This window comes from Dasypus novemcinctus, chromosome 1 (genome assembly GCF_030445035.2).
Source record: "Dasypus novemcinctus isolate mDasNov1 chromosome 1, mDasNov1.1.hap2, whole genome shotgun sequence".
In the NCBI taxonomy this organism is placed as follows: Eukaryota; Metazoa; Chordata; class Mammalia; order Cingulata; family Dasypodidae; genus Dasypus; species Dasypus novemcinctus.
In genome coordinates, this window is record NC_080673.1 from 126,077,274 (window position 1) to 126,104,636 (window position 27,363).

At 36.3% G+C, this 27,363-nt stretch overlaps 1 protein-coding gene across 3 annotated transcripts in view; it reads right to left on the reverse strand.

Annotated features, from left to right (window-relative positions):
- The window catches only part of BMP2K (BMP2 inducible kinase), a 135,912-nt gene that overhangs the window by 77,822 nt on the left and 30,727 nt on the right, over nt 1-27,363 (reverse strand). For 2 of the 3 annotated variants that reach the window (XM_058296524.2, XM_058296525.1), the window contains exons 2-4: nt 11,601-11,719; nt 4,352-4,457; nt 1,508-1,650 (exon numbers count right to left, since the gene is read on the reverse strand). In XM_058296524.2, the coding sequence (XP_058152507.1) occupies nt 1,508-1,650; nt 4,352-4,457; nt 11,601-11,719 (368 nt within the window). Of the gene's footprint in view, nt 1-1,507; nt 1,651-4,351; nt 4,458-11,600; nt 11,720-21,444; nt 21,529-27,363 lie in introns of those variants that run through there. The other variant, XM_058296527.2, reaches the window with a different exon arrangement.

Sequence of the window (27,363 nt, forward strand, 5' to 3'; positions counted from 1 at the left end):
TCATTTTAGTCTATTGTATTATAAGATCTGCACACAGTAAACATTTGTATAAGGAATCAAGTATATATGCATAAATTTACCTATCTAAAAAGAACTAAGTATATGAAATATGAACTGCACAAAATTAAGCAGAGTTCAATGTCTCTTCTTAATATTCAAATCAAGATGACTCAGCTAAAAACATTATCTTTGTATGAAAAACGTTAATGAGACCTAACAGTACAAAAAAATCATACCAAATTATTAGGGAATATGTGGTGCTTTGAAATTTATGTCACCCAGAAAATCATGTTCATAAAGATAATCCATTCCTGTGGGTGCAAAACTATTTTAAGTAGGACCTTTTCATGAAGTTACTTTGGCCCATGGTGGGTATTAATCTTCTTACCAGGATAAGTATGATTAGCTTTTATAAACAGAATAAATATGGAGAGAGAAACCAATGTAAGCAAGAAGCACAATGCAAGTAAACCTGGATGAGAAAGGAAAGACAGGCAAACACCACCATGTGCCTTGCCATGTGACAGAGGAGCCCAGGATTGCCAGCAGCCAGACTTCAGGAAGACTTGAGGAAGTCATCATTGTTTTGATGATGCCTTGATTTGGCCATTTTTCTCAGCCTCAAAACTGTGATTTTGTAAGCTATAAATACCCATTGTTAAAAGCCAACCAATTTGATAGTGTCTGCTTTGAGTAGTTAGTAAACCAAAACAGAAAGTATAAAAATTGCATAATCAAAAGAACTGAGTGGAGCTACACCAGTTACCCAAATTGAGGGAGAGAAGTCTACAGTCATGCATTTCAATCTAGCATTGTCCTACATCTTTTCACCTTAAATTTTCCTTGGGTAGAGCTTTCATGTTTAACAACCAATATTCTAAGTAACAGCCTCTATTTCCTTTCACCTTTTAAGCATTTAAAATCACCTTTCATAAATTTTTATAAAATCAGTTAGAACTGGTACTTAGACATTCAGTAAATATTAGATTCTCTCTATATGCCAGGCATTGTTCTAGATGCTAGGATACATCACTAAAAAAATACAAAAATCCGTGCCCTTATGAACTTCCAGGCTAGTAGAAGACAAACAATAAACAATAGGCATAATACATAAGCAAATTATACAGTATGTTAGAAGATAATGTGTTAATAAAGGTAGACCAGGTAATACCATAGAATGTCAGATTGTAATTTTAATAAGATAGGACTCACTGAGAAGGTGAATCTGAGCAGACTTGAAAAAGGGGAAAGTTTAGCCATGAGGAAATCTGGGCATAAATTCAAGAAGAGGATTTTTTGTAATCTTAGTATCAAAGGGGATGCCAATAATTCTAAATGGTATCTTTAGCAATACAGTACTAGGAATGTTCAACCCCCCTTGGGGACTTTTTCCAAATAATGATAGGTAAGGAGCCCACAAGAAGGTAAGATGAAGAGAGATCAAGAACATTATTAACGCCAAAGTCTAAACTTGCTAGTTAATCCACAAATTTTCTTAAATTCTTACCTTTAGATCCCGGTGGATTATTGGTGTCTTACACTGATGCAATCTTGCAACAGCTTCACAGGTATCACAGAATATCTGTAACACTTCTGGTTCTGTAAAACCTGTCTGCAACTTCTTGTTCATCTGATTCACTACCTGCCCAGCTAACCAAAAAAAGTAATTTTGAGAAGATATACTTTTAACAAATAAAGTTTATCATCAGCAAAGAAATTAAGAAATCCCTTTACAGTATCAGGTAATGGAAAATTGACTTTTACTTAATTCTGAGGTAAGGATGCTTGTTATATCATATTTAATTCAATCAATGGCATATTTTGTCAGATTTTTACATCTCTGAAATCAAAACATCTTAAGATGTCACTGTTTTTCTTAGATTTGATTTAAAAGTTATTCAACACTATGCTATTTATTAGGTAAATAATGGTGAACAAAAATAAGGTTTCTATTGTGGAATTTACAGTCTAAAGGCAGAGAATCACACAAATAAATACATAGGCATAATTAAGCACAATAAGGATAATGAGAGACTATAGGAGCCCTAAATATACACTGGGACAGGGAGATGTTAGGGGGAGGTAGTCAGATAAGTCCTGACTAAAGAAATGAATTTTGTTGAGGCTAAAGGATAATTAGGAATTAACGAGACAGAGATTTAGGAGATAAGTAAGCTAGCCATAGCAAATAGCATGCATAACAGCCTCCAGTTTGGGAAAGAGTTTGATAACTTTGAGTAAATTAAAGTAAGCCAATGGATATAATTCTATGACACAGAGAAAATGAGTAAAGAGACAGGAGAAGAGAGAAGCAAATAGAGATCACCGATATGTTGGCTTTTATCTTGAAAGCCAAGGAAACTTCCTAATCTGACTCTTTAAAAAATCTCTGTGATTGGAGGACAGGGTTTGGGGCGGGTTCGCAGAATGGAAATGGAAAGAACAATTAAAGTGGCTAATGCTCTAGTCTGGGTCCAGATAAGAAATAAAGGACTAGAACAATTTACTAAAATCAAATAGCCACACACATACCACTGAGTCCTGAAAGGATTATATATTGCAATACACCATAATAATTGATAGCCCAATAATGATAATTTTTAAGAAAAAAAATTAACCATTATTACCTTTTAAGAACATAAATATGTGATTCATTCAGAAAGCATTCAAATCAAATATCAAGTGTATGAATTTTAAAAAGCAAGCTTATAGTAATTAAAACCTTCCTTTAACCAGATAATGAATGTCTGGTACTTTATAAGATGCATTACCTGTTCCTTCTATTATTACTGTCTAAACAGCAAATTCTTGACTTTTCTGAAATGTCTGTTTTTCTTTTAGACTTTTAAGGAACAAAAAACATTAAAATTTATCTAATCTACAACTTTCAGAAAACTCAGGTCCATTTACATTATAATTTGTTCAGGATATCTCATAAAAGATTGAGGCACCTATATGGCATCTCCTTCCTCCCCTTTGTTTGCCAGACTCACTAACTCTTTCTGTTCCTAAACTGGAGAAAGCTGATTTTAACTAAAAATTAAACAGGATAAAACATGCTTCCTTGGTACTCACTCATACTTGAAATATCAACTCACAGCTAAATAAATCATAACTTTGAGCCCCCTCCACATCTTGAAAACTTTCGATATTGAAGCAGAATAAATTTTAAACATTAATTCCCTTTCTTCTATCTAGAAATCTTTGGGCTAGAAAACCTGAATCTAAAAAGCAAAATCTCCAGAGAAATAACTAAAATTCAGGAAAGTGAGGTAGAGAAAATCAGCATTTTCTTCAAAAAAGGTTAGCAATACAAAAGGCTACAGTAGAAAAGATGAGCTATAAATAAACAATTGAGAACATCTTTTTATATTATATATAGAAATAAGTTATAAATAATTATAACATACATAATAAGAATTCACTTCATTTTCCTATCCTTTTCTCCTTACAAGACAGTTTCTTTACTACCACCCCCACTCTCCTCCAACTTTCTGGAAACTGTATACTAAGTTCCTGGTATCATAATTAACAATCAAAATACTCTTAAAATAATCTAAATATAAACCAGGGCTCCTTAACACTCATATTTGCCAGATAAAACTTGATAAAGAAAACAAGTTTGTGAGAAATGGATTAATTGCTGTCACCTTCACACACATTAAAGAAAAAAAAATGCCAGGGATTTTATTATTATGACACCACACTGTACAAGTAAATATTACTTTAATATACTACCTTAGGTCCAAATAAAATATGATTTTCTATCTTCTGACATTTGCAATGGAACTCCAAAAGGTAATGACAGGTTTATAAAGATTATAGATCAAAATGCACTCTCTAAAACTATTAAATTTAATACAATTTAAAGATAATATGAAATAAACAAAGATAATATGGTAGAGTGCTGTTAAAATTCTTACAATACTAACATTGACACATTATGCTTTTGTTTAAATTATAAAATAATTGTAAGGGAACATGAAGTGAACTGCTCTTTATCTGCTTAAGTTTCCTATTGTAAAACCAATAGCATTTTTCTACTTCTCTAAGGTCAAAGGGGAACAGATGTAGCTCAGTGACTGAGTGCCTGCTTCCCATGTACAAGGTCCTGGGTTCAATCCCTGGTACCTCCTAAAAAAAATAAAATAAATAAAAGATCAAATACTCATTCCATCACTACACCAACTATGTACTAGGTTTTAAATATTTTTTTAACAGCCTTAGTAGGGAGACAATTAAATAATTGCCTAGAATAAGGTGACAGTTAACCTGGGAGAAACCTAACAACCAGTAACCTATTTTATAGAGAATGTTTTTTGGTATGATACAAATGCAAAGCGATACTTACCTCGACAATATTCCATTAAGATAAGCACTTCCCAGACATTATCACTAATTGAATTAACTGCATAGTCTAAATAACCCACAATATTTTTGTGACCAGATAGTTCTTTCTGTAAAACAGAAAGAAACAAAATTAATTAAATTGGGAAAAAAATACATTTGAAAATCGTGTTATTAGCAATGGCTTGAAGCCTAACCTAATGTGTTAGAAAAATTTTGAAAAGCAGGAATTAGGCATGGAATATGGGTTCTAACATATTTTAACTAACAAAAAGTTTCAATGGAAATTTACTTGCATGTAACTATCATATTCTAACAGGCAAATGTTCAATGAATATTCAATTTTAGATTCAAACATGAAGAAATGGGCCACCCTAAAATGATACTCCCCAAAACACAGTGTGCAAGATCATCTTTTGGGACTCAAGAATAAAATACTACAAGTTTTATTTATATTTATTTTTAATCTACGAAAATAAAGAAATTAAGCTCTAATATTTAAGAACTAACAATTATACCCATATTTGTTTTTATATATATTGCAAATTATGTGTACCTAATCAAATACATTTATAAATTTATATACTTTTAAGTTAAAAATGAACAAGCTAAAACAGATATTAATAATACAAGTGAATAAGGAGAAAATTAAATATCTGACACTTTTATTCATAGTACAAGACAGTTATCAGCATATAATGAGGTTAAAAATAATAATCTAAGTGTTTTATCTGAAAATTAAAAAAACAATTATCAAGAACACTTTTTTAAATTAATTAACATCCACTATCACTAATAATAAACTTAGTTTTAACTGAGTAATGTAATTTGAGATATTCACTAATGGCTTCTGAACATGTGAATAACTGATTAAAAAAACATTTAATACAGGGTAAGGAATCAAAAAATTTAAACCACTGCTCTAAAGAACTGATCTCCCTACAATATCTTGTTTGAGAGCATAGGATTTGAATGTTGCTACTCCTACTGATAACTGTATTTAATATGCCTCAAAATTTATAAATACAGGGGAGTGTGAACTATAGGGTAAGCTATTATCCATGTGGTGCAGCAGTGCTTCAAAATGTGTTCATCGAGTGTGATGAGTGTGCCACAATGATGGGAAAGGTTGTTGGTGTGGGGATGTGGGGTGGGGAGGTGGGAAGTATACAAGAACCTCTTATGCCTTTTAATGTAATGTTTTTGAGATGTATATATTTTTTTTAAATGTAATTTACAAAAATGATGGGAGTGGGGAATAGGGGGTGAGTTACATGGGAACCTCATGTTTTTTAATATAACATTCTTTGTGATCTATTAACTTTAATTTACAAAATTATAAGTACAAATTCTATCAAAAGGAAGCATCATGGCACAATATAAGATCTGGATTCAAGTTAGAGAGCTTAGTCTAAGCTTTACCATTATCTTGGGGCAAATCTTTCCACCCTTTAGCTAATAGTCTTACCTTAAAAAAGGTAAATCTTAGCAGGGAAGGGGTTGGGGGTTATATGGGAAATCCTTATACTTTTGGTATAATTTTTCTGTAAATGCAGATCTAAAACTTCTATAAAAATAAAGTTTACAAAAGTAAATCTTAATATCCAATCAACTCTAGCCTAACTAAAGAATAGGGACAATAAAAACAGAATTCTGGAAAGTCACATTATAAAAATCGGCCTACCTTCAAGTAACATGTATGTTAGTGAAGACATCAGTACAAAATAAGAAAGTCCCCTCTTAACAGGTGAATAGGTAGGGCTGAGATGCGATTCAAATGAGGGTGTCAATTACTACTGCTGAGTCTCTACTATGCACCTGGCATCATATAAAAATTTTTCTTCTCAAGGCATTTAGTAACTTTACCAGAACCCTTCACAAACCAAACCACAATAAGATGTAAGAGGTGAACTTATACATTAATATATTAGTTACGAAGGTAGATATGAACCTAGGCTGTATGATTCCAAAACCTATGCAAACTTCTACTAATCTGTAGTTTCCCTGTAAAGAACATCATGGATTTTTAAGTAGTATATTAGGTTATTACTTACTCTTTTTAATTGTATGTAAGATATTTTTAAAGAGAGAGCATATATATACATATATATTCTGAGATTATCTACTAAATCAGATCCCTACCATTTTTCAACCCAAAAATATAAAAGAAATACAGTTCCAACTTTAAACAAAAAAGCCTTGAAAATGAAGGTCAACGTTTATATTTTATTTAAGAAATTTCGGTTAAATTAAATTAAACTTTATTGCATTTAATAATAAAGGAACTTCACCTAAAACTATGCATTCTACAGGACATTGCTCAATACTAGGATCCAACATGCATACATCATTCTAAATTTAGCTTTCTGATATAAAATATCTTACTACTTCTAAAACAAAAAGTCAATGATTCAGGAAAACACCTTTTTAAAAAACTGTAACATAATCACTTCTCTCCCAGAAAAATAGCTAGAGGACAGGCGGAGACTATCTGTAGGACTGCTCTAGGGCTCAGGACACCGGTGAAAGGTGAGACACCACCCAGAAGAGAGAGGGGAAAGGAAAGGAGTCTCAACTGGCTAAAAAAGCCTGCGAGTAGAAAGGCAGAAGTGGACATCCTCTCCCTGACGCCCTCTCCCTCCCCCCAAACAAATAGCATTCTGCAGACTGCAGAGGCTATAGACTTCAGTAACTGGGAACTGACAAGGTTGGAGGGGTGCTACTTCCCAAGAAAGGAGAGAAGGAGGGACACACCCTATCACAAATTCAGATTTTGACCATGAACTTGGTCTGCTGTATTGAAGATGTAACACATATCCAGGCCGGGTGGGGCCATGACACTGTTTGTCAAGAGAGCCAGTAGGGAGCTAAAGATAATTTGCTTTCTCAAACACCCTCACTACCCTGGGCTGGTTGCTGAAGATGCAGAGGGAGGGAGAGTGCAGCCAGCCATGGGTGGAGAACAGCCTCTGAGAATGTTTGTTTGTGAGGCCTGGACAGCCCTGCAGACATTACTTCTGCACCACCCATATGCCTGAGGAGTTACACTGAATGCATTTCCCCCAGCACCTGGTGTCTGAGCTGAAACATCTGTCAAAGATTGCCATCTGCTGGCCAGACCAGAAAAGTGCATGAAAAAGGAAAAATAATAATGAAAAAGACAAGCAGGTGCCTTTACTGCCACCCCCTCCAAGGCCCTTGGATACTGACACAGCATTACTGGGTCCTAAGCTCTGGTTTGAGCAGTTAAATAGAAGCAATCCTAAATATCTAGAATAAGTTGAACAAAGAATGAAAGAACAGGGGTAGCACATACCTACTTAACAGTAAAACTCTAAGCAAGAGAGGAAAACCAAACATCAAAGTAAATTTAGTATAATAATCAGATGCCTAGACATCAGCAAAAAAATTACAAACCATAAAAAGAAAAAGAAGATATGACTCAGGCAAAGGAACAAATCAGGGAAAAAGATGAGACACAGGACTTGAAACAGCTAATCAATGAGGTTCATACAAATCTCCTAAATCAAATCATTGAGCTGAAGGACAACATGGCTAAAGAAACAAAAAACATTAAAAAGACAATGAGTAAGCACAAAGAAAAAAATTGAAATCTTGGATAGAAAAATAACAGCTTATGGGAATGAAAGACACAATAAGTGAGCTTAAACAAAGGCACACAGCAGCAGATTTAAAATCATGAAAGAGGGAAACGGACTTTGGCCCAGTGGTTAGGGCGTCCGTCTACCATATGGGAGGTCTGCGGTTCAAATCCCGGGCCTCCTTGACCCGTGTGGAGCTGGCCATGCGCAGCGCTGATGCGCGCAAGGAGTGCCGTGCCACGCAAGGGTGTCCCCCGTGTGGGGGAGCCCCACCCCATGCGCAAGGAGTGCGCCCGTGAGGAAAGCCGCCCAGCATGAAAAGAAAGAGCAGCCTGCCCAGGAATGGTGCCACCCACACTTCCCGTGCCGCTGACGACAACAGAAGTGGACAAAGAAACAAGACGTAGCAAATAGACACAGAGAACAGACAACTGGGGGGGGGGAATTAAATAAATAAATAAATCTTTTTTTAAAAATAAAAAAATAAATAAAATCATGAAAGAAAGAATCAGTGATATAGAGGACACAGTACCTGAAATTGAAAAGAGGAGAGGGAAAAGAATGGAAAAAATTAAGCAGGGTCTCTGAGTTTAGTGATAACATGAAGTATACCAATATACATGTTATGGGAGTTCTAGAAGGGGAAGAGAAGGGAAAAGGGGCAGATGGAGTATTTGAGGAAATAATAAGCAAAAATTTCCCACCTCTCATGAAAGACATGAATATGTGTGTCCAGGAAGCACAGTATACTCCAATTAAAATAAATCCAAACAGACCGGCACCAAGACACATAATATCCAGAATGTCAAATAACAAAATAAAGAGAAAAGTCTGAAAGCAGCAAGGAAAAAGCAAAACATCACACATAAGGGCCATCCAATAAAATTTAGTGCTGATTTCTCTTCAGAAACCATGAGAGCAAGAAGGCAATGTAATGATATAATTACAGTACTGAAAGAGAAAAACTGCCAGTCAAGAACTTTATACAGCAAAACTGTCCTTAAATATGACATGAGCTTGGAGGAAAGTGTAGAAGTGGAGACTATCAGAAGGGGTAACCAAAAAGGTAAAAAGATGCACAAAAATAAGGTATGGCATTTGAAAGCCAAAGTCAAAAGATATAAGCTGACAGAATGTATAAGAGAGCAAGAGCCATTCCAAATGCTGTCTGCAGGAGACTCACCTAGACCCAAGGTGCAAATACACTGAAAGTGAAAGTCTGGGGGAAAAAAAATATATTTCAAACACATAATAACCGAAAGAGAGCAGGTGTAGCTATACTGGTGTCAGACAAAACAGACTTCAAATGCAAAAAAGTGATGAGATGCAGAAGACCATTATTAAAAGGGACAAGGAAAGTGTAACAGTCATAAATATCTATGCACCTAACCAGGGTGCCCCAAAATACATGAGGCAAACTCTGGCAAAACCGAAAGGATAAACACACGTCTCTACAATAATGGTTGGAGATTTCAACATGCCACTCACATCAACAGACAGAATAACTAGACAGAAGATCAAGAAGGAAACAGAAAACTTGAACAATGTGATAAACGAGATCTTACAGACATATACAGAACATTGCACCCCTTATCAGCAGGTTAATATATTCTACTCAAGCACTCATGGATCTTTCTCCAGGATATACCACATCTTGGGCCACAACATAGCTCTCTATAAATTCAAGAAGAGAGAAATTATAAAAAGCACCCCTTCTGATCAGAATGGAAAGAAGGTGGAAATCAATAACAGGCAAGAAGGGGGAAATCTGCAAATATATAGAGGCGAAACAACATACTCCTGAACAATAGGTGGTCAAAGAAGAAATCTGCAAGAGAAATTAGTAGGTTCTTGAGATGAATGTAATAAGAACACAACAAACAAAATTTATGTGATATAGAGAAGGCAGTGCTGAGAGGGAAATTCATAGCCCTAAATTCCTATATTACAAAAGAAGAGTAAGCTAAAATCAAAGAACTAACCGAACATCTGGACAAACTAGAAAAAGAACAATAAACCAATATGAAAGCAAGAAGAAAGAAAAAAATGAATAGAAAAGGTGAAAGCCCAACATAATGTTTGTAACTAGCAGTACTATGACGGGGATATGAAATTGGTTTAACAAGAAAGTCTAAGGCCATGTATATTACTAAAAGGAAAGCTTAAATATGTAACATGGGACTGTACAGCATAATAAAACCACATGTGAAGTATGAATATGGGTAAAATTACATATATAAGACCGTTTTTCTTTGAAGCTGAACAAATGTATGTTAATACAATAAAATGTTAATATCAAAGAAAACCACATTATGCTAAGTGAAGGAAACCAGACACAAAGTACTATATATTATATGGTTCCATTTATATAAAATGTAAATATAAATCAATTTATAAAGATGAAATTAGATTAGTGGTTATGTAAAACTGGGGAAGGGTTGCTATGCTAAGGGGTGTGCAGTTTTTTCTTTTTGGAGTAATAAAATTGTTCTCAAATTTTTTTGTGGTGATGAATGCACAAAACGGCGATTACAATAAAAGCCACAGATTATATACTTTAGATAGATCTTATGGTATGTGACTGTATCTCAATAAAATTGCTTAACAAATAACTGTGCAAGAATAGCCAGAAATAGCAGGTATGTACAGCAAAGACTGAGAGGTGAAAAATTTTCTTGTTTGTTTATTTATTATTACTGAAATAATGAAAATGCTCTAATAATGACTGAAGTGACGAATGCACAACTATGGGATTACACCAAATGCCATTACTGTACACTTTGGATGAACTGTATGCTTTATTAATATGTATCAATAAAACTGATTTGTTAAAAATAATAATAATAATAATAATCACTTCACCAGATTTTAAAGAGAAAGAAAGAGAGAGAGAGAATTCATCCAGAGCACTAAGAATAAGCAACCCTAGACAAAGAGGAAAAGTTTATTTTGTAAATTGTTTAACTCCTTACTCTAGTTAACTGAGAGTGAGATTTGCTTTAACGGTTTATTAAAATATTTTTAAATTTTCCTTATATATAAAAAGAATTTTCCCTTGCTGAAGGATCTTACCATAAACTATACAGACTGCACAAGAAAAACTATCAAATTTACAGTATGATTTTAAAATTAAAAAGCAAAACTAATTGTTGTTTGTGAACAGAGGCACATGCAGTGAATAATACATACATGGGAATGGTGAACACCAAACCTAAGGTAGTTTCTTTTTGGATGAGGACAGTACAGAGATACAGTTGGGGAAGAATACAGAGGAGGCTTAAACTTTATCTGTAAGGTTTTATTTCTTAAACTGGGAGGTGAATAAACTGCTGTTCATTATATAATTCTATAAATGTTTGTATACTCAAAATATTACATGATTGAAATGGATTTTAAAAAGAGAAAGGAGAGCCGCGTGCCTGAGGAACCACAGTGAAGAAATGAAACAGGAAAAGAAGGGGCTGTACTTAGCCCTAAGTATGGTTAATAAGGAATGTACTATAAACTCCAGATAATTTTCCAAACTAATTCAAATGATCTTAAAAGGCTTTCTAGATGTATATAACCAATAAAGAGTTTGCCTAAAAGACGGTTAATTTTATGGTGCAATTCAAAAGAAAACTTTTAAAATCAAAATAATCTCTTGCTTACCATAATTGTAATTTCCCTTTTACAAATGTTGAGGTCTGGCATATTATTGACATACATTCGCTTCAATGCACACCTTAGGCCACCATGCGTCCGCACGAGGAAAACTGTGGAGAATCCACCTGAGAGAACAAGCATCAGTTAATTTAAAAGAATCAGAAATCACCACCAAAATCATTTAATATAATCAATATACTTCTCGAGGGAATTAACTGCATCCATGACAAAAATAAGCACCATGAGTAAACAGTATATTAGAATAAAAGACAAAACATTAGGTTCCTATTCTGATCATGAAGCAGTACTTAGAGAATAATAAGCTTCTCAAATGAAAACTCCCATGCTTAAAATACTAAGATTTCACACTTTGCACAGGAACATACATCTCTTACACAGTATGTGAAAAATTTCACAACACAACTCTTCATTACTAAGTTTAGCATATACTAGTGATTATCCATCAAGCTCCCTCTCTTATCTGATGAAAAAAATATATTATTTAATATGAGGCATTAACCAGATCAGATGTATGGGTCCCTCCTCTAGTGCAGGGGATTGTGGGCAGCTGCGGGCCTCCGGGAGGGTGGACGCGGATGGCCGGGTGAGCTCTCCGGATGGGGGCTGCCCCATGGTCAAAGGAGAGGAGGGGGGTCGGCACGAAGCCGTTGGGCCCTCGCTCTCTCCGCTCAGGGACGGGGGACGCGCGGTGCAAGCAAAAACACCACGGAGACGAGGTCTGGGCACAAGTCTGCTTTATTGTAGAAGGGGACATGGTTTTATAGGGTCTAGGGATACGTAAAGGGACTTGATTGGTGCCGGCAGGTGCTGTTGCTTGCGTAGGCGGTTACTGGACAGTAGGCGGTTACTGGACAGTAAGCTGGCTAAGGGGTTAGGAGCAAGGGAGGGGAAGGGGAAAGTGTGGGCTGTCTAGATAACGGCTAGGCGGAAGACGGAGAAGGAGAGAAGGAGGGGCAGCGCCGGCTACCAATACTGGGCGGGAAGGAGACGGGGACAGGGGATGAACCATCTTGTTTTAAACCAATCATAAGAAGCCCCTTGTCAGTAATTGATTTAGGACTGGATATTTAAACAATTCCGGTTAATGGGATATAAGGGGAAGGCTCTTGGGGTCCGTGGGGAAATATTTTCCACGCAGGAAAAAAAAAAAGACATGTGGAGACGACTCTGCTCTTTCTGGGTTTTTGGAGGCTTTGTTACATGAAGAAATGATGCTTAGACCTATAATAACCATTCCATGGCCATGATGGAAAAACAAATGGGAAAAATGAGCCAGAACACTGGCATACTTGGGGGCGGCTGAAGTAGTCAACTCTGGAACCACATCCCTCCAGAATGCTTATATGAGATAATAAATGCCTTCATTATTTAAGACACAATTTGCACCTGAGAAAGAATCTTACCTGAAAAACATAGAGAGGTATTCTAAAAAACAATTATCTCTATCTAAAGAAAGATGTCTGTCTGAAGTTTTGTTTTGTTTTTTTAATTTCTCCCCTTCCCCCTGTTGTTTGTGCTCGCTGTGTGCTCTCTGTGACTCTTTGTTGTGTGCACTGTGTCTGTTAGTCTTCTCTTTAGGAGGCACAAGGAACCAAACCTGGGACCTCCCATGTGGAAAGGAGACATCCAATTGCTTAAGCCACCTCTGCTCCCTACTTGTTATGTCTTTCATTGTTTCCTCATTGTATCTCCTCGTTGCATCAGCTAGCCACACCGCCCCTCATATCAGTTTGCAGCTCACTGTCTTGCTTATCTTCTTTAGGAGTCACTGGAAACCGAACCTGGGATCCTCAAGGGATAGGCAGGTTCCCAACTGCTAGAACCACATCTGCTTCCCTACCTGAAGCTTTTTTTTTTTCAGAATTTTTTAAGATTATTTTATTTAATCCCCCCTCTCCCCAGGTTGTCTGTTCTCTGTGTCTATTTGCTGTGTCTTGTTTCTTTGTCTGCTTCTGTTGTCGTCAGCAGCACGGGAAGTGTGGGCGGTGCCATTCCTGGGCAGGCTGCACTTTCTTTCGCGCTGGGCGGCTCTCCTTACGGGGCGCACTCCTTGCGTGTGGGGCTCCCCTACAGGGGGGACACCCCTACGTGGCAGGGCACTCCTTGCGCGCATCAGCACTGCGCATGGGCCAGCTCCACATGGGTCAAGGAGGCCCGGGGTTTGAACCGCGGACTTCCCATGTAGTAGACGGACGCCCTAACCACTGGGCCAAGTCCATTTCCCTACCTGAAGTTTTTAAAACTCATGTTAACATAAGACATTCTGTATTTTAATTGTAGTTTCAAACAAAAATGGGTGTGTTGCTTTTACCAATTTGATAACTCTTATAAAGAAGCATCCTAAGCAATGATAAAGCACCTGCACTGCACTTCAGTGCAATGCTGTCAAAAGAAAAGTAAACTCCTGAGAACAAACAATAAGGGAAAAGTGCTCCTAGGATATTCCTGAATCAGTACAGATTCATTCCAGATTCTCTACATCCTGTAAATGCAGTTACAGAAAATGGATGTATAAAAGTAATTAAAGGGAGAGCCAATGTGACTTGGTTGAGCACCAGCTTCCCACAAACAAGTCCTAGGTTCAATCCCCAGCCCCAGTACCTCAAAAAAAAAAAAAAAGTAATTGAGGGAAACTGTGTAAGTCCCATCTTATAGACTTGAGTTTCTACCTACAAAACATAGGGAAAATCAAATCTACCTACCTTACCAAGCAGTTACCAAGAAAGAGTAAGATGATGATGTTTGGGAAAGGTGCTTCTGGTAAAAGCTATATGCAAAAAGTAACAAAATGGTAGAGCTCTAAAAAAATAACACAATTCACCTGTACTTAAGTTTCATTTGGTTAAAAATTAAGGAAAATGTTGAAAATTAGAATGTATCTAAGTAGGATATGAACACAGATCCAGATAAACTGTTTAAATAGCATTTGTTTTTTAGACATTATCTAGACCTAGGAGATTCTCCTAGAACAACGCTTCTCAAACATAGCTATGCATAAAAATTGGCTGGTGAGTGGGGTGTGGGTATGGGGATTATGGACACACATGTGAAGTTATTCTGAATACAGTTTCCACGATTATGTCCCCAGGTCTGAATTTGTAGGGCTCAGCAGGGCCTAGTATATATATGTATATATTGCTAAAAATCCCACTTGTTGTACTATTTTGTCTAGCATTTAAATTGCTTATTTAAAGGGAAAAGGGGAGGTCCCCCAATGATTCTAATGTGCAACTAAGTTATTTAGCCACTGAACCAGTGTAAAAGTTCCCGGAGAAACCATGCATCCTATATAGCCATTCATACTCCATCCCCAGTAATTAAACAATTACCTTTTCTTCATAGAATTCCTATTCCTAAAAGTGAAAACCTGTGAATTTCACTAATCCTAAATTAGACATATATCTGGCCAAATGTTAAGTTTTACAAAAAGAGAAAAAGTGCTCAAACCTTAAGAAATGATAATCATACACATGGTAAGTAGTGGTTATTAATAGTGCCTGCTTTGAGAATGAAAAGAAATAATTTTTGTTTATACTTTGCCCTAATATTGTATTTTCCAGAATTTTTTTATTATTTAGTTAGCTAATACTATTTCTGTTTAAAGAATGCATTTAGTTAAAGATAACTAGTTTGTCCATTATAGTAGTCAAAGAACAGAGTATCATATGTTTGCCATCAATCCAAATCTACCAAATTATTCCAACATATTTTTTCCTTATTGAAGTCTTTCATAACCAACCCAATTTTATCTTCTTTATTCCCTTGGAGAGCAACTGTATCTAGAGTTTGGACTATATTATCATGTACACTTCAGTTCTTAACTCATTCCATACATAAATCAAGATTACTGGCAGTGATTATACATTCCATTATATTTTCTATGGCCAACTGAATACTATAAAGACATAATTATTAAATTAATACTAAATTTATACCCAAATATGGGATTATGAGGATATCATAAAGCATTCCAGGTGTACTCAAAAATCCCATGAAAAATAACACTTCAAAATAATAGGACTACTGACAATATTGATCTAAAAGAGTAAAATGAGAAATAAACGAAAATGACTGGGTTTTTTAATCTATAAATTATAAAACTAATTATAGGAGTTCCTCCCTATTCAAGGGTGTACACTCAGAGCAAAGGTTCTCAGCCTTTCCTGACTTTTTTTCTAAAGTAGCAAATGAGGTTCCCATGTACAATACTTCCATAGGGTGCCTGCTGAAATCTCACCTCTTTCCTCTCCCTGTGTCCACATCCAAAATAATTAGATTAAAATTGAGTGGTTTTGTTAAACCAACTTAAATTTTCTTCAATTAGCAGTAATAAAGTAATGACAATATAGTTTACACCTAACTAAATCTTTTATTGAAAAACACTGCTCTAGAGATGCCAAATAGCTTTAATAACTGTATATGAGCATATTGTTTATAAAAACTTTTCCTCCTGTTAAACCACTATTTATTCCTCCTATTAAGCCATTATTTTTTCCATGATTTATCTCATTTTTAGTGATGGTGTATATATTTGTAAATTAGTTGAGAAGGATAAAATGAAAGAATGAAAAAGTGATAGAATCATTTTGTCTTTCACTCTTCTTCCCCAATGCTTCCTCTGACACAGATATTAGTTTATAAACTAGAGGTACCTAGAGGAGTAGAAATTATCAACAACAAAATAATCCTTAAAACAGGGCTAAGCTGTCTCTCTGGTTAAAACACAGTGGTCAGGGAACCAAATACCTAGATTGGGATTTTAGTTTTACGTTGCAGTCATCCTGAGATAAATCATAATAAATAATATTCTATCTAATCTCAAGTGTCAGCCATCCAGGAAATCCCTTAGTTAATAAAGTTTCTTTTTAAGATAAATTTATATTACATTTTATCAAATAATGTTTATAAAAATGGTCTAATTTTTAAAAACAGACACCCTAAAAAAGATTCACTTCCCCACCCCATTTTTTAAGAAAAATAGAATCATACTATACAAACTGCAAATAACATCACCACCTCTCCTTCAATATCAGTACAATGGTTTAATTCATTCTTTTTAGTAGCTGCATATTATGCCATACCATGTATATATCACACTTTGATCATTTCCAAAGTGATGATCATTCAGATTGGCCCAGTTGTTTTTGGTGGCTTGCCAACAAACATTGCACTAAATACCCTTCATACAAACTTGCTTAAGGTCTGGAGTTTTTTTTTCTGTAGCATTGGTTCCCAAGGTAAATCAGTCCATGGAAAAGAACATCTCAAATTTGATACTGCTAGATTATATCCTGAAAGTTTATAGCAACTTCCACAAGCAATATAACAGCCAGTTTTCTCACATCCACACCAGATGCTTATTGAAATATTTTAAATTTTGCCAATTTGATGGAAAAAGTCCATCACATTATTTCTATCTGCATTACTCTAACCATCAGTGAAACTGAGCAGCTTTTCCTCTGTTTGTTGGCTACTTACATTTCCTCTTCTGTAATTTGCCTTCATATCCTTGGACCCTTTTTCTAATTGGTAGGAGATTTCTTTCAAATAGTGGGAGATCATTAAAAAAAATTCTTTGTTGAGATGTAAGTGCAAATATTTTCTCATTATTTATAATTCTTACTTTGTATATGGTGCCTTACAAATCAAAAACACGTGTAATACTTCTACAAACACACAAAACAACATGCAAGGACATACACGAAAGCTGACCTCAGAATCACATAAATAGGGGAGGAGGAACTTAACTTTATCTTTATATGTCACTGTACTTTTGGATGCTATAAGGAGTGCATTTCATTGGTAATTTTTTAAAGAAATAATGTAGAAAAATTTCTACATTGTTCAGAGATTGAGCAATAAGAATCTTAGCAGAGAGAATTACTGCACAGTAAAATCAGCATACAAACACAAGTCACACAAAGTCAGTATATTACCAATTAAGACAGGGTGGTCTCAATGCTAGCATTTACCTCTGCACTTTCTGTAAACTCCACTAAAGAAAGAGAAAGGATCATTTTCAAGGCATAAACCCACAAGGGAAAAAGGAATGGAAGAAGAGACAAGAGATGTCAACGAAATTTTAGAATATGGAAAACTCATGGATACATGGTAGAAGACTAAGCAGAGCAAAGATTACATAAAGTACGTGGGCTGGGGAGGAACCGGAGGCAAGAAGCAAGTCTATTCTAATGGCATAAAGCTGGGCACGTTAAAGAATTAGAAGGGTTAGGTCCCTTTGAAAGCAAGTCTTCATAAAAGCAATCAGACCTCTTAGATTCCCTACCCATTCCCCACACCCTCCACTCCACAGCTACCACTCCACCAACAGACAGGACTGCTAAATCAACAGTATTCTGGGACAACAGAAACCACTTGGGGAGGGCAGGGGTAGCTTTAGCCCTATTGAGTAAACAGTTATGTCACAAAGCAGTGAGTGAATGTGCAAGCACAACTAAGCAAGACTATTTTTAAATAGGCATATAATATACTGATAGCATCACTTCAGCAAATACTTCATTCTTTAATGGAAATTAGACTGAAAACTTTTAAAGTTGCTTCAAGAATTTTCCATTTCCAAAGTCATCACAGTAGCATAATACAATTTTATGATATTAAGAATGCCAATAAATAATAGTAAGAATGTCCAGAGATAAACCAGAATCAGCATCCTACATGAGATGACAAATAACCTAGATATTATATAGTGAGCAAGACTAGTAGTCCAAAATCACTTTAAATAAGTGACCAACAAGAGAAATGGAACAATAGGATCTGGACCTTTATATTAAGATATGTGAAGGTCACATTTACACTATGCAGTTTTAAAGAATACAAAGAATGGAAACAAATGCATGGCTTAATAAACAAGGCAAAATAAACACATCGATATTCAGACACTATATTTACTTGCTCAAATATACCCCCAATTTTTTGTGAATATATATAAATAAGAAAGATGTCATATATAATTCAAACCCAAAATCAGCTTTATAAAATAATACCTCATTTTACAGACTTGGAGACTTGCTATCTAAAGTAATCTTTTTAAAATTTTTATCTATATCTTATAAAGCACTATCTAGTTTTTGTTTTCTTAAATCTGTGTCCCATGAAAAAACAATACACTACAGTCAATCAAAATGATATATATGCAAACCCTTCTCCCATTCATTTTAGGGTAGAAATATCCTGGAAGTTGATTAGGTTTAATAAAAGCACTATTCTGACTGTACTACTTACCCAGCTTACCCAGAAGTAGTAGTTATGGATGTATTTTATCTTTTACTTAAGAAGATGAGAAGGATGCCACCAACCAACAATTCAGAAACTTTAAATCTAAACAGTATTCAAAACTGATATGCATGGATCCAAAAAGGCCTGGAATTCAGTGCCAGATATTTTGAAGGCATGCAATGCTGAATTAATGAGTACTTCATAAATATTTCTTTGGTCATACAGACTTCCTTTACAGGTTGAACAAAAACTCTCTGAAAGACACAAAGCCTCTTGCCCATATCAGTTCTGTTTATCAATTTTTGTTTGCCACTAGATAATAAGCAACTTGAGGACGACCTTATTCAACAGTAAATGAAAAATGAATAATCAATGTGTTTAGAATATAACTATTCAATTATCTTTTTTTTTAAATTATTCCCCCCTGCCGCCTTGTGGCTTGCTTGCTGTCTAGTCTGCTTTCTGGGAGTGTCTGTATTTTTTTATTTATCCCTCTCCCCCCTGCCTCCAGCTTGTGCCTTGCTTGTTGTTTTGCTCTCCATGTCCATTCACTGTGCGCTCTTCTGTGTTTTTACTTTTCTCCTTTTTTGTTGCATCACCTTGCTGAGTCGGCTCTCCACTGCGCTGGCAGGCCGGCGGCACTTGTGGGCTGGGTGGAACTCCGCAGCACTTACGGGCTGGTGGCTCGCCAAGGTATGCAGGCGAGCCTGCCTTCACAAGGAGGCCCCAGAACACAAACCCAGGGCCTTCCATATGGTAGACAGGAGCCCAACTGATTGAGCCACAGCCACTTCCTTCAATTACCTTTTTTTTTTTAAAGATTTATTTGTTTATTTCTCTCTCTCCCTTTCCCCCTCCACCCCGGTTGTCTGTTCTCTGTGTCTATTTGCTTGGTCTTCTTTGTCCGCTTCTGTTGTTGTCAGCAGCATGGGAATCTGTGTTTCTTTTTGCTGCATCATCTTGTTGCGTTACCTTGTTGCATCAGCTCTCCGTGTGTGCGACGCCATTCCTGGGCAGGCTGCACTTTCTTTCGTGCTGGGTGGCTCTCCTTATGGGTGCACTCCTTGCGCGTGGGGTTCCCCTACACAGGGGACACTCTGAGCGGCAGGGCACTCCTTTTGCACATCAGCACTGCGCATGGGCCAGCTCCACATTGGGTCAAGGAGGCCTGGGGTTTGAACCGTGGACCTCCCATGTGGTAGATGGACACCCCAACCACTGGGCCAAGTCCACCACCCCTCAATTACTTTTTAATAAGGCTAATCCTGTCTTTCCCATTAGAAAAAATAAAAATTAATTTAAAAAAGGAAAAAAAAAAGGAAAAAATGGAGTTTTTAAAACGTCTAGCAAAAACTAACATACACTAGTTTTTTTAACCTAATTTGACTACAAGTAAAAAAGTGTCACAGTCACCAAAGGAAATTAGTCAGGCAAAATTTGCTTTCAATGAGTGTTTCTCAGCTCCTTATCAATACATTCTTTCCTAAGTACTGAAAATCCAACTTAAATTTTTCTGAACAGTGGTTCTCAATCCATTTTCTTGCTCAACACATTGAAAGACACAACTAAATCCCATAGAGATTGTTAATGAGATTGGGAGAAAAAGGTATCAAAATTAAGGAGTAGAATATTAAAATTTTCATTCAACAAAGATCATCAATGTATGTCAAAATCCAAGATGAAACGGTGATGAGAGAGAACAGTCACATGGTATCAAAGTACCAAAAAGGGGAAAATCCCTTTAAAATAGATATGGCAGTTACTAATGTTGGGACAAGCTGACATTGTGCTTCATGATGTGATGCAATATGAAGTAAGCACATCACTGTTGCCAAAAACCTTTAACTCAATAAACTTTAAGGCCTAACTTCCAGTCTAAACACAGGGATAGAAGAACAGCAAATATAACACCAAGAAACAATCAAAGTTAGATACTGAACACTGTACAAAACAACTAACCTGACCTCTTCAAAAAGTCAGTATCTTGGGAGCAGAAAAATATGTGTGTAGGCATGGGTAGATGGCTGTTCCAAATTTTTAAAATATTACAATCGAATGCCATGACTGGACCTTAGTTTGAAAAAAACAACTATAAAACATGTTTTTTGTTGCAGTGAACAATTTAAAACTAAGTTGTACACAACATGCCACTTTGTCCATTAATACTTAAAAGCATACACCTCCAAAAATACATATATTATCCTATATAACTACTTCTGTCACACCTGTGAAAATGAACAGTAATTCTAATATACAATCTTTATTCAAAATTATCCAAAACAGATAAAGGAAATATGGCAAATGCTATTAGTAGGTGAATCTCGGTAGTGGGTATGTAGTTATTCACTACACTACTCTTTCAAATTTTCTACAGATTTTGAAATTTTTTACAATAAATTTGGGGACAAAAAAATGAAAGGCAGGTAAGTTTTTCCCCAGGGAATTCCACCCTCCCTTGACATTCCACAACCTTACCACCACTGAGAATTATTATTTTACCAGAAAGACACTGCTGCTTATGCTTCATACTAGCAACTTCCCCAAGAGGCCCCTTAAGTCTCTTGCCACAGAATATGGTATCCTAGATACTTACAGGTTCAACATCTCAACACAAGCAAGCATTTCAGGTTTATGAAAGACTGGGCTTTTAGTGGTGTTGACTCCTATCAAGTTTGTTTTCCTAGGGAGAGGAAGAAGAGAAATGGAAGGAAAGGATAAAATTACACATGGTCAGATAAAGATTCCTCCCTCATTTGCAATGAAAGAAAGGAAAGAGAGATAGCCTTGATTCAAAGGGGTCTCAGGCTGAGTGATGTGATGAATGGAGTTGTATCTCAGCTTTGAACTTAAATGGTTGGAAACTCCTATTTGTATTTTTAACCCTAGCTTCCGTCAATGCCAAGAAGCAGGGGACTGTGACAAAGGAAAAGGGAAGTTCCTACCCATAAAATATCTTCCTGATATTTTTACCCAGCACTACACAGAAAAAAATATTACAAAGCAATCTTCCCATTTACCATACCACAGGATTGCCAGTTGAATAAGTTTTTGAGGCTCCCTGTATAGTAAAACCTCATTCATTTATAATTGTAGTAATGCAACCTAGGCTGGAGTTAACTTTGTGTTATTACAAAGGAAGGTTCACTAAACACATAATGTGAATAAGATTGCAAGGGAAGTCATTTAACCTGCCAGGGGTTTATTTCACCTATTTTAAAGAATATACTCTTGTCGTTTTTAAGAACTTCAACATATTCATTATTTGAATGCAAGCTGATTCCACTAATTATAGATTAATGTAATCTACTGTTAAAATCCCATATCTGTAACAGTTACTTTGCTCTCACTGAATATGGTCATAAGAAATAAAATGGTAATTCTTTAAAGTTAAGAAAATTACACATGGTCTTTCAATATTGTACATATCATCAGATATCTTGAAAATCAAGAGAGAGGAAATACCAAGCTGTCAGCAACTTTTGGTTTCAACCACTGCCAAAGAAAACAATGTCATTTGAAAACTATTTTCAAGATAAGTAAAACAAGCGCTTAATTGGCTGGGGGATTTGAGCTAGAGGAAATATCCTTCTACCCAATGACCACTGGGCATGTGATACATCAGTGTTTTATTACTTTAGGATAAGGTAATGACTCCAGGAGTTTCTTTTCAAAGTGAAAATACACCTACAAGGAGTTACTACAAACTTAAATTCTTGCCAAAGTATTACCATATCAGCAAGCACTATCTAGGAATCCAACAGGCAGTGAAAGAATGAGTCAGATACAGCTGCTTAAGAAAGGAGTGTAGGGAAGAAGAGTTAGGATAGAAAAGATAAGGCAAGAGCATAACATTCATAGAGCACTGACAATATACAAAGCATTTCCTAATATATTCTTATTTAATTCTCATATCATGAGGCAATTTAACCATTATGCCCATTTACAAATGAGAAATAAACTAAAAACTAAGAAAGAAGGTAAATAGCCCAAGAACACAAGGCTGATATGATAGAGCCAGAATGTCTTTTATTTTTTCCCACAAATCTTCCCACACCTGACCTTGCTAGAGCTATGCCAGAAGAAAAGTCTACATATACAATTACATGTGGGGGCATCTGGGAATAACATTAAAATTTAGGAGGAACAAAAGGGAAATAAAATAATCAAGAGAGAATAATGTCCTTCCCTCCAAAATCTCTTAATAGTCTCCTAGTTAATAGACGGTATTCCTTATATGGCACAGGTCTGAAGGCCAAAGTGACATTTGATTTGGACTGCACAGTACCTTAAAAGCTGGTCCTATTTCAGATGACAATCTAGATTTTTCACCTTCTCTTGAAAAACTTAAAAAATAGAGAAACAGTGGGTCCTGATTCCTATACAGTATTAACCAGATGTGCTGGTTAGTAGCTATACCCTTTACACAGGCATACATCAGTGATATGCTTTGCAGTTTATCACAGTCCCCTCCATTCTACTCTCTATAATGCACTAACCCGCTCCACACTTACACTACCTGCCTGGTCTTTGCAGGCATCTGAATTTGCAACCCCAACAACAGGAACTCATAAAAATTTACCAAATACAATATTTATACTTGTAATACTTATCCAATGCTTTTCTTCCCTTCTAGGTTTTAAGTTCCATGAGAGCAGACTCTGTCTACCTGTCACACTATCACAAATGCCTGCCACCTTGCCTGGCACTCAAATAATTGTTGAGTAACATTAGTAAGTTGGTTCTGCTGAGAAGTAGTTATAATTGATAAGCCATAAACATTGCTGCACTGATCATTTATGAATAAAAAAGAATTTATGCTTCATCATTTTCCCTTGGTATTGACTATTCTAATATACTATGCAAATTCTAAAAACAGAATTTCATGTATTTACCATGTAAAATGTAATTTTACTTTTATTACAATATATCAAGTTATAATATTTAGATTATTTTGGATCCATCTGAAAGAAAAACACTTTAAACTTGCCAATTAATTCTTAATAAATATTATATCAAAAAGGTGCCAAAACAAAAAAAAAGGAGTCTCCTCCTCATAGAGAAAAATTACTTCCTAAACTTAGAAAAGAAACCCAATGTATGTTGTGGACTTAGATGTGCCAGGCTCTATGGAGCACTTTCACACAATTTTTTGATTTAATTCTTAAAACATCTTGATATTAATACCATTCTTCTACTTTTTTTTTAAAGTAGAAATGAGAAAAAAGGCACTAAGAATTTTAGCAACATCTTTAATTCTGGTTCTAATATAGATTAAAATACCAAGTTAACACCAAAAGTGTGTTGTGTAGGCTAACTGTATTAGTGCTGAAAATGAGAAGCAATATGAGGCCTTATAATAAACAAGTAACAATGTATTCCATTATTTTCAAGGAAAATAATGCTCCTTATCATTGTTCTGAAAATTCCAAGCATGAGTCTTCATCTAATTTCACAAACTGGAAAAAAAAAAGCATCAGGAATGTTAATTTTGCTCCTTTAAGCAGGAAAAAAAAAAAAGTCTTATAATTAATCCACTGTGAATTCAAGTACCAGTATCTAGTTTAGAATATGACAATACCAAGTATAGTAAAGGCATCAAGAGCAGCAAGCTATATAAATAAAAGGTCCTGAAGGGAAAAAACAGAAGCTAATGTTTTTAAAATGCATGAAATGATTAAAGAATCAAATACATGAAATGATTAAAGAATCAATTCAAGGAAGAGAAAACCTGTAGGATAAATAGTAACAGAATAGACTGGTAACCTGGCGAAGAGTTCAAGCACAAAGCACATAATACCATTTGAGAAGGCATGAATGTGGGAAATAGAATACATCACTTTGAACTCACCAGTTCCCATGGACATTTCCCTACCTTCTTCCTCAGCAAAACATTCTACTTCTCATGTCATTCCAAGTCCCCATTTTCCTTTTTATTCTCTCCTATATTAGTTAGTCTTTACAATGACTGTGCACTTGCTTCAGGCCAAAGGAGCTACACCATTCACTTATTCACTCAACAAATATTTACTGAGTGCTTACAATGTGCCAAGCACTGTTTTAGGTCCTAGGAGCACAACTAAAAGCAAACCAGAGAAAAACCCTTGTGCTTGTGAGCTTACTTTCTAAAGTGTGCTATAAAATGCACATTTTATAGGAGATAGTGACAGATGATTAAGAGAAGAAATTAAAGCTGGAATGGAGACTGCATTAGAAAAATGTAGCTGGGGCATAGTAAAATTTTTAAACTAGGTGAGCAGGGAAGTTATAGCAGTTTGATATGGTCATGAATTCCAAAAATAGATAATGGATTATGTTTGTAATCTTGTCTGTACCTGGGTATGATTAAGTTATGATTAGGGCTTTGATTGAGCCATGTAATTAGGGCATCGAGTACCCACCCACGAAGGGATGGGGACTCAAAGATAAAAGACATGGCAAAGGACGTGTTGAGGGTTTTTTGATGTTGGAGTTTGATGCTGAATCCTTATGCTGGAACCCCAGGAAATAAGCTCACAGAGGAAAAGAGAAGCAAGCCCCAGGAAGAGGAAGCCTGAGCCCAGAAAGAAGCAAGACCCAAGAAGGGAGGAAACCAGGAAGCCTGAACCCTCACAGATGTCGGCAGCCATCTTGCTCCAATACATGAAAATAAGTGTTTGGTGAGGAAGTAACTTATGCTTTATTGCCTGGTATCTGTAAGCTCCTATCCCAAATAAATACCCTTTATAAAAACCAACCAATTTCTGATATTTTGCATCAGCACCCCTTTGACTAATACAGAAGTCCTGAGGTGAACTGAGTAAAAATGGGAAGACATTGAGGGAATGAGCCATGCAAATATTGGGGAAAGTGCATTCCAGGTACAGAGACTAGGAAGTGCAAGGGTCCTGAGGCAGGAACACGACTGAGGAACAGCCAAGGAACCAAAGAAGCTGGAGAGGAATGAAAAAGAGGTAGTATAATAGGAAAAGAGATCAGAGAGTCAAATGGGAGCCAGATCATGCAGGGCCTTATGTATGGATCGAGGTAAAAGTTTTGGCTTTTACTGAAAATGAGATGGGAAGTCACAGAAAGGTTCTGAGCAAAAGAGTGGCATGAATAGACTTACAATGTAATATGACTACACCAGTTACTGTGAGGGGAATACTGTGAAGGTACTCAAGATCTGAAGCAAGATGATTTAGTTAGTAGGTTACTGCAATAATTTTTTTGAAAGATGGTGGTGGTTTTGACTAGGACAATGGGAACAGGGAAAAAGAAAAAATTCTAGATAAATTTTGAAGGTAATGATTGCTGTAATCAGCTCACAATGGATTTGCACAAAGGGAAGGCAATGCAGAACTTAAAGAAATAAAGGGACAGAGAGAAAGACACAAGAGGAGATAAAGATGCCTCCAGGGGACTCACAGGTTCCGGAAGTGAGAGCCTCGACCCTAGTTTCCACCTCATATTTATTGGAAACTACCAAGCAGCTGTTTGCTAGTAGAACTGCACCATCATCTATAATAGGGAACAACTGCAACATCTAACAACTACAACATCTACAAATAGAACAGATGTAACATTTACAGTAAGGAACAGGTAAGCCAGTTTTCCACAACACATTATGACAGAATTTCTTGACAAAACAGATTTGAGATATGAAAGAAAACAGAGATTAAAAATGACTTCAAGGGAAGCGGACTTGGCCCAGTGGTTAGGGCATCCGTCTACCACATGGGAGGTCTGCGGTTCAAACCCCCGGCCTCCTTGACCCATGTGGAGCTGGCCCATGCACAGTGCTGATGCGCACAAGGAGTGCCATGCCACGCAGGGGTATCCCCTGCGTAGGAGAGCCCCATGCGCAAGGAGCGTGCCACTTAAGGAGAGCTGCCCGGCGCAAAAGAAAGTGCAGCCAGCCCAGGAATGGCGCCGCCCACACGGAGAGCTGACACAAAAAGATGATGTAACAAAAAGAAACACAGATTCCTGTGCGGCTGACAGCAACAGAAGCGGAAAAAGACGATGCAGCAAATAGACACAGAGAACAGACAGCCAGGCGGGGGGGGGGGGGGGGGGGAGAAGGGGAGAGAAATAAAATAAATAAATCTTAAAAAAAAAAAATGACTTCAAGGTTTCTGAACTGAGAAACTGGAAGAATGAAATCACCATTAATTAAAATGGAGAAGACTGTTGGAAGACAATTTAGCATAGGACTCCTGTATTTTTGCACATCTTGCAAGCAGACACTCCCTGCCTTTGTTCTGGAGTCTTAAAACATGTCTGCATATTTAACAGCCTTGGGAGAAAGAGAGTTGACTCTCCCTTTGTAGGCAGACTTACTTACTGCCCATTATAAAATAATTTGATTCCCTAGGCTCAGGGTTACTCTTCCTGAAATGCTACAATGAATGCGTAGCCATCACCTGACCTTCTTCACATCACCCTGTAAGCACTAAGGCTCTGAGAACTGGAGCAAATGCTGATACTCTGGCTACTGCTATTATCATAATAAAGTCCTTTGTCTCAGGTCTTC